Source organism: Conger conger, chromosome 17 (assembly GCF_963514075.1).
Source record: "Conger conger chromosome 17, fConCon1.1, whole genome shotgun sequence".
Taxonomy (NCBI): domain Eukaryota; kingdom Metazoa; phylum Chordata; class Actinopteri; order Anguilliformes; family Congridae; genus Conger; species Conger conger.
In genome coordinates this window covers 7,741,267-7,750,003 of record NC_083776.1, presented here as the reverse complement: position 1 = coordinate 7,750,003, position 8,737 = coordinate 7,741,267, and the positions used below count along the sequence as shown (strand labels likewise).

General features: G+C 46.2%; 1 protein-coding gene across 1 annotated transcript; it reads left to right on the top strand.

Moving 5' to 3' along the window:
• Nucleotides 1–444: 444 nt before the first annotated feature.
• LOC133116756 (small ubiquitin-related modifier 3) lies at nucleotides 445–4,626 on the top strand. Its single transcript, XM_061226674.1, has 4 exons — nucleotides 445–604; nucleotides 1,864–1,992; nucleotides 2,499–2,570; nucleotides 3,517–4,626. Exons 1-4 carry the CDS (start codon nucleotides 584–586, stop codon nucleotides 3,577–3,579), a joined length of 285 nt encoding a protein of 94 aa, XP_061082658.1. The 5' UTR covers nucleotides 445–583; the 3' UTR covers nucleotides 3,580–4,626.
• The last annotated feature ends 4,111 nt before the right edge of the window (nucleotides 4,627–8,737 follow it).

Genomic DNA, 8,737 nt, shown 5'->3' with positions numbered 1-8,737 from the left:
AACCGAGTAAGCCTACTTGCCTACTATTTCTTGGTAAGGCATTTCACATTCAGAAGAGATCCCCAAAACATGCGCTTAAAAAAAGCACTCGCGCGTTTTTGTTTCGCTGGTGTGTTATTCGAAGGCGCCCACTTCACTTTCTCCCTCCGTTCTATATCTACAGTCCTCCGCTGAAGCGGCTCTGCTGCTCTGAGCTCAAGAGCGCCCCTTGTGTTCATACAAAACAGTCACTATTCAGACGTTGGAATTGAAAAAAAACTGTTTAAGCTATTCATAGATTAGCTGTATTGGGTTTTCACCTCAGTGTTCACTGTAAAGAGGGTACGTAGAAAGCGAAATAGACATCCATATGATGGGATCTCAATGCCGCGCGAACAAGAAGTTTAAAATACATGCGCGCACCCTGGTCCGCGCTCCCGATATAAAAACACCACGTGACATACTATAGTCCAATCGGTTTGTAGAGAACAATAGCCCAAGCGCGCTCCCGACAGCAAAGAGCACTGGGAGAGGTTGGAAAGCGCCAGGCAGAAAAACATCTACAAATTCTCAGCACATCCACAAATCAGCGTTAAACGACAGTATGTCTGAAGAGAAGACAAAGGTAAAACGCTATCCATATTAAAAAGAATTATTTACCGGGTTTCTGGGGTTTGTCAGCTATAAGTTTGTGCAAAAACGGGTTACGATGGCCGAATTCTGAATTTGAGCGGGTGAAAGCTGAAGACAAAGGTTGCTCTAGGTGTCCGTTTCTTCGCCGGTATATAGTTGATACATGGCTGTTTTTGATATAATCTAAAAAATAATAATCTAAAACATCCTGTGATGCGCGATCTGTTGGGTGAGGATCTTCATTGAAACTGCGCCATTGTTTCTGTCTACCGCGCAATCTCTTTGGGATGGAATTCAGCTTCTGCATTTGCGGATTTTTCTTTGTGTAACTGAATTGCAGCCTACCAGCGTTCTTACGTTTTCGGCGTAACAAATGCCGCAAGAACAGCGGATCTGTACGTAAAAAGATGCACCACATTGAAAAGCCGCCATTAGCTAGAGAGCAAAGCGCAAAACTGTTCGGTGCAGCATGGAATCAATGCTTGCACACCGTCTGATCTGTACTGACTTTGTTGATGGCCAGTCGCTAACCGCACCGACTGCCCAGTAAATTGAAGTGCTTCGGAATTTGAAAGCAAGGCGCTTAAGTTAAACCGTAAATATGTGCACTTTGCTAGATCTCCCACAAGCTAACGTTGCGTTGCTTTGCTAACTAGCTAAGTTCGATTGGCTAGCTTGCTAGCCGAACTTGGTTTGCTATATAGTTATTACCAATTAGCTTGCTGACTAACGTTAGTTATAAAGCACTATACCATGCAAAGCAGCGCGAACTGGGAACTTTTGTTGTCGGTAACGTTAACTTGGCATGGCTAGACTGTAGTATGCTAACGTGGAATGGTTTCATTCCAATTTGCACCAGGAATGGTTGAGTTGCTTACAATGTTTTTTCAGTATTAAGTAAACGTGAATTAATTCCACGTAACTACGTATTTGTTAGTCACACCACACAGTTTAAGTAGCTTGTAAGGTAACGATAATGGAAATGTTTCAGTGCGATAGGACGAACTATAGGTTGGTATTTGCCCACCACAATACAGCGTGTTAATTGCCTTAGTTTGTGATTTAAGATTGAAGTTGTATAAATGATAATTTTATCCTGCGTTGGTTGCATCGCGGAACGTTTGTCGCAGTGATGTGGGGAACGATTTAAGGAAAACCAAACCAGTTTCTTCTCATGCTTGCGTGTGTGAGAGAGGCAGAGAGTTTGTGATGCTGATGGTGGTTGTGTGGTTGTGTTTCTGTCCTCCGCAGGAAGGCGTGAAGACGGAGAACGACCACATTAACTTGAAGGTGGCCGGTCAGGACGGGTCGGTGGTGCAGTTCAAAATCAAAAGGCACACGCCCCTCAGCAAGCTAATGAAGGCCTACTGCGAAAGACAGGTGCGCTCACTTTCAGCTGGGACGGCCTGGTCATCAGCGCCGATCATACCGGATCATACCTTGTCGTGATTTTTCTGGGTCCACTTGTGCATGATATCATCAATATCGTAAGAACGAGCCCTGGGTCAAACGCGTAATCGCTTTGGATTCAAATCTTTTTTTTACACTTTACTGAGCTTGTGTGGTGTTTTGGAACCTGTGAAATGCTGTCAAGAAGTGCTAACCCTGCCTTCTGGTCCTCTTGGTTGGCTCAATTACACCAGGCAAGATCACTCCAGCTCAGAAAAGTATTTTAGTCCAAAACAATTACGCATTTGACATGCATCGTTGGTCTGGTGAGAACAGAAGCAGAACTGATGTAGATCTTGGGAGGGTGTGTAGTGCGTCAACACTAATGTTTTTCGTGTGGTGTGATTATTTTATAGAATCGTGTTTGCCTTTGGTAATGCATGCCCACACATTAATCTTGTAAGATGTAACACTTTTTTCATTTTTTCATTTTTTAGGGTTTGTCAATTAGGCAGATTAGATTTAGGTTTGACGGACAGCCAATCAATGAGACGGACACACCGGCACAGGTCAGTATGCCCGCCGTGTTAGTCCTGTGTGAGTGATGTGCTCTGCTCTGACTGCATGTGGTGTGTGTGACGTGTTGCTTGTAATCATTTAATGTGTTCGATTGGGATGATGCGTATGAGCTGAGAGGTGTTTAAGACGATGTGTATGAGCCTGAGGGGCGTTTGGGATGATGTGTATGAGCCTGAGAGGCGTTTGGGATGATGTGTATGAGCCTGAGAGGCGTTTGGGATGATGTGTATGAGCCTGAGGGGCGTTTGGGATGATGTGTATGAGCCTGAGAGGCGTTTGGGATGATGTGTATGAGCCTGAGGGGCGTTTGGGATGATGTGTATGAGCCTGAGGGGCGTTTGGGATGATGTGTATGAGCCTGAGGGGCGTTTGGGATGATGTGTATGAGCCTGAGGGGCGTTTGGGATGATGTGTATGAGCCTGAGGGGCGTTTGGGATGATGTGTATGAGCCTGAGGGGCGTTTGGGATGATGTGTATGAGCCTGAGGGGCGTTTGGGATGATGTGTATGAGCCTGAGGGGCGTTTGGGATGATGTGTATGAGCCTGAGAGGCGTTTGGGATGATGTGTATGAGCCTGAGGGGCGTTTGGGATGATGTGTATGAGCCTGAGGGGCGTTTGGGATGATGTGTATGAGCCTGAGAGGCGTTTGGGATGATGTGTATGAGCAGTGAGAGGCGTTTGGGATGATGTGTATGAGCCTGAGGGGCGTTTGGGATGATGTGTATGAGCCTGAGGGGCGTTTGGGATGATGCGTATGAGCCTGAGAGGCGTTTGGGCGTTTAAGATGATGCGTATGAGCTGAGAGGCATTTGAGTGTTTGGGTGTTTGAGCGTTGGGATGATGCATTTGGGATGATGTGTTTCAGCGTTTGGGATGATGCGTTTGTGTGTTTGAGCATTTGGGATGATGCGTTTGTGTGTGTGTGTGTTCTCAGCTGGAGATGGAAGATGAGGACACTATCGATGTATTCCAGCAGCAGACGGGCGGGAACTGCTGAACGCGTCTCTCCCTGCGGACTGTACACACCTCCTACCCGGAGAACATCAGCTCAGCTATTTTATTTCATTTTTCCTCCAAACGCTCTTCAACTTTGTTTTGTTTTGTAACTCCACCTCCCCCCCCCCCCCCCCCCCCCCCTCTGTTAAATGTGTGTAAGAGGACACGTTTTTAGACAGTGTAAGAGGCTCCGCTTGGGAGTGAAGTTTCACACACCCTCCCTGGAGTCTGCAGCAGTACCGACTCCCTCAGGGGGTCAAAGGGCACCCTAACTCATAGACTTCCTGTTCAGAGCTCCGTCCTGGTTCAAAGGTCAGAGGTCACGATGGGGCAGGCCAGTTTCGATATTTGTCGTGTGGAATTTAGTTTGCCCGTGGACCAGGGATGCGGGGCGTTCCCATAGTGATGTCATTAGATCTGCCACCAGTTGGAGGAGCTTTTGAAATCTCCCGCGGTATGGTGTATATGTTAGGTCTGTCTATTTTGGGTACATGTGCAGATGGAATGTGTGTCCTTTTTAATCAGTGCAGTTTGTGGAAAAGCCTTTGTCTCTGCCAATGACTGGTGTATGGAAGCCATTCATTTCCTCGGACTCAACAGTATCAAGCTAAATGGGGAGGGTGTGGAGGGGGGGGGGGGGAGGGGGGGTGTTGTAATGGATGAAAGAATAAGATGGTATCTGGACCAAATGCTATACCCAGTATTCTGATCAATAAATGTTTTGAGATTCTACAAAAAAAAAGCAATGTATGTTTTCTTTTTAATGCCTTTTGAGGAAACATTTTCTAGAGTTTCTCCTGCACTCCTGCTTGTTGAGGCTCATCATGAACGCCAGAGAAACACTCGTGAAACACGTGTGTGTGTGTGCGGTCCTCCCCACACACGCCCTCTGCGGAACGGAAAAGCGAACCGTGCCTGATGTCAACAAGACGCTCTCTTCTCAAAACAGAGGTGAATTTTACGCTGAGGGCTGAGCTTTTACTCCTGATTTGTACATTTATTTGTTGTCCTTTACTACTGTAAACAATAAATATAGTTTGGTACTCAGGCTCCTGGTCTCCGATGGTTGTGTTCAGTGTTTGTGGATTAGGGCGTGTGTATCATGCACGGCAATGAAGTGAACTTCGGAACTTCATCTGCATTTGAAGTTATTTATTTTTGCCACAGGGCCAAAATTATGTCTGGCTCTTTATGGCTTGTACAGGAAAGAGCTGTGAAATGAAATGTGGGTCGGGATGAATCCAGGTAAGTTTGAGTTCACCGCTACACCAGGACTCGAATGCTGGCTCCCGCCCTGGTCCTGTAGTTATTTCAGGTAAACCGTAGTACACCTGCTTTGCCCTGATCAGTACATTTATCTTTGTCTTGTGAAGCCTCCATTTCACTACTGTATAGTGTTCTCGGGCAGGGCTGCCCAACCCTGTTCCTGGAGATCTACTGTCCTGCAGGTTCTTGCTTCAACCCTAACAAAGCACACCTCATTCAACAGCTTCAGATCTCATTGAGCTACTTAGTAGGTATTAGTAGAATCAGGTGTGCCAAATTAGGGTTGAAGTGAAAACCTACAGGACGGTAGATCTCCAGGAACAGGGTTGGGCAGCCCTGCTCTAGGGTCTATTGTAGTCTTTTAGAGGGATTCTCCTGCGGAGATTTCAGACTTCCAATGCAGGTAAGTAATACACCTGGAGTGTGAAAGGACCGTTTGCACTCCTCAGATGTTCTACAAGAGTTAATGTCGCCACAGAAGCGTAACTGGTTAGTTGATGAATTAGCCAGCTACACCGCTCCTCCATGATGGTCCCCAAGTAATAAGTGTTTAGTAAAGGTGATTAATTTGGGATATGACCTGGTCACAGCCGCCCTACACCATCAGGTTCCAGGTTCTGGGATATGACCTGATCACAGCTGCCCTACATCAGCAGGTTCTGGGATATGACCTGATCACAGCTGCCCTACATCAGCAGGTTCTGGGATATGACCTGATCACAGCTGCCCTACATCAGCAGGTTCTGGGATATGACCTGATCACAGCTGTCCTACATCAGCAGGTTCTGGGATATAACCTGATCACAGCTGCCCTACATCAGCAGGTTCCAGGTTCTGGGATATGACCTGATCACAGCTGCCCTACATCAGCAGGTTCTGGGATATGTCCTGATCACAGCAGTCCTACATCAGCAGGTTCCAGGTTCTGGGATATGTCCTGATCACAGCTGTCCTACATCAGCAGGGTCCAGGTTCTGGGATATGACCTGATCACAGCTGCCCTACATCAGCAGGTTCCAGGTTCTGGGATATGTCCTGATCACAGCTGTCCTACATCAGCAGGTTCCAGGTTCTGGGATATGACCTGATCACAGCTGCCCTACATCAGCAGGTTCTGGGATATGTCCTGATCACAGCTGCCCTACATCAGCAGGTTCTGGGATATGACCTGATCACAGCTGCCCTACATCAGCAGGTTCTGGGATATGACCTGATCACAGCTGCCCTACATCAGCAGGTTCTGGGATATGTCCTGATCACAGCTGCCCTACATCAGCAGGTTCCAGGTTCTGGGATATGACCTGATCACAGCTGCCCTACACCAGCAGGTTCTGGGATATGACCTGATCACAGCTGCCCTACATCAGCTGGTTCTGAGATATGTCCTGATCACAGCTGCCCTACATCAGCAGGTTCCAGGTTCTAGGATATGACCTGATCACAGCTGCCCTACATCAGCAGGTTCTGGGATATGTCCTGATCACAGCTACCCTACATCAGCAGGTTCTGGGATATGTCCTGATCACAGCTGCCCTACATCAGCAGGTTCTGGGATATGACCTGATCACAGCTGCCCTACATCAGCTGGTTCTGGGATATGACCTGATCACAGCTGCCCTACATCAGCAGGTTCTGGGATATGACCTGATCACGGCTGTCCTGCATCAGCAGGTTCTGGGATATGTCCTGATCACAGCTGCCCTACATCAGCAGGGTGTCTCAGATATGTTGATTATATGGGCCAAGTGGACCTCTGCAGTGCCTCTGAGGTGCACAAAGCCAGTTACTCCCACATAGCAGTGGTTAAATGTATGTTTAACTGAGCCCAATCCCAGACCCCTGCCTGCTGACCCGGCCCGTTTGGACACAGGGTTCTGTGTGTGACGCACCCCTCGGGCTGACCCAAACCCTGAGGGCCTGTGACCCTGGCCTCCAGCCCAGCGGGGTGGTGCAGTGCATGATGGGACAGAACCTTGCAGAAATGGACCTCAGGGAGCCCTGTAAACCGTGGCCTGTGGGTTTGGAGTGGAGTCTACAGTTATTGAGTGTTATTGAATTGATTGGTAACAAAGTCTACCAAGCTATGATTCGATTTGTCAGATATTCTTTGACCAATGACTCTAGGAAACCTGAACTTGCAATAATATTAAATTATTTGAAGTTAAAAACATAGAAATCAATCACAACAGTGGCACTGTATGTTGGTTATAATTACAATAATCTTGACACCAAGGTATTTAATAATCGCAATTTACATTTTTACATTCTGTAATTGTTTTTTTAGATCACCAGCTCTGAGTAAATTGATGACTGTCATATGAAGCAGCACATTTTTGCTGCTCCAACCCTGCTCCACTAGAGGGTGCTGTTCTCCATCTTGTGCCATTTTACTCAGACTGCTATATTGGTCTTTATTTGAGGACTTTGTCAGACAACACGGTAAAATACTGCATACATTTGACCAGTTCTTTCAAAATTAGCGCTATATGCGGTTCATACCCTCAAGATATAAGTTAACGCAGATATTTGGCCCTTGTTATTTGATGTATTTGACGTTCTATGAAATATCTTTGAAATAATAAAGTGTGTTTGGAGAATGTAGTTCCTTCATACTGTGCCTGTTTACATGATATTGCTTCAAAACAAGATTTAGCAGGCTATTTGTTAGTTTTTTTTTGTACGAACAGAGAACTTGGTACCCACACGTGTTCGCAGATCTGTGGTGCCATCGTCTTTAGACCGCTGCCGTGTATGGTGTTTTCATTGAGTTCTAGGTAATCGTTTGAGTTCTCGGTAAGTGAGACTGCGATTGTAGGTGCTCTGGCTCCTTTTTACCGTCATGGATGAAAAATTCCTCTTCGGAAAAATTGAGCCGCAGACATTCCTGGTAGTACATTCCACAGGGCTTAACTGCATCTGTTTACACACACATTTACTACGCTAATTGTCCACACAACACTCGTAGGAACCCCAACTGTCACTAAAGAAAATGACCGTCGAAATATATCATACGTCAAAGATCTGAGACAAGATTGTGCGTTTAAGCAGAAGAATAGGCCTTCCTGAAGGAGATTTCAAACGGAAGGTTAAAATTCATGGTTGAGTTCAGAAGAACTATACAAACAGATTGAATATTGCAGTGATAATTGATGGACGTCCTTATCAGCTACGGTACAACAGCCGATAGAGAAATTGATCTGATAGGGGGTTTTGTTTAAAATATCAATTATTGCTTGTCAAAACAAGGAAGATGTTTGCCTTCCCGTCTCGTTTTTGCCTCGGTTCAAGTTGTTAAGGAAATTAAATGGCAAGGGCGTTGTGCCCACTTGCTGATCGGGTAATTAACCTCTATTCATAAAATTTGATTGATTGATTGATGGGCGGGAAATTTACCCGTTAGACCTTCCTGCTTTGCGCACCAAGGACAATTCGGGGAAGTTCTTGCTTTCGACGGTGAGTTGAATCGAGACAACAATGGAGTTCAGCGTTTTGTGGGTGATCTGGTTTGGGTTACGTGTAATGTGTACACGCAGGATTTGAAAGGCAATGCATTGCACTGCGGGGCGAAACATCACAATATGAAGTCAACGACAGTCTATTCTCAAGCGAAACAATGAGGGTTGTTTTGAGGAGTGGTTGAGAAATCCAAGTCTTTCCTTTGATCTTTGTGTGTTTGAACCTGGTCACCCTGTTGAGCTTTCAGTGTGGGGGCGGGGGCCATTCACTGTGGATTTTATGCAACCCAAGACTGAAAGGTTTTGCACCATTGGTTGACTTGGGCGTGCCTGTTCTGTTGCTATAAACTGTTCTGACGGGCAGTTCTGGTGGTGGCCTCTTGTGTGAATAGATATCCATGGTCCTGGAGATGATGTTGAAATGATATGTTTGGCAGC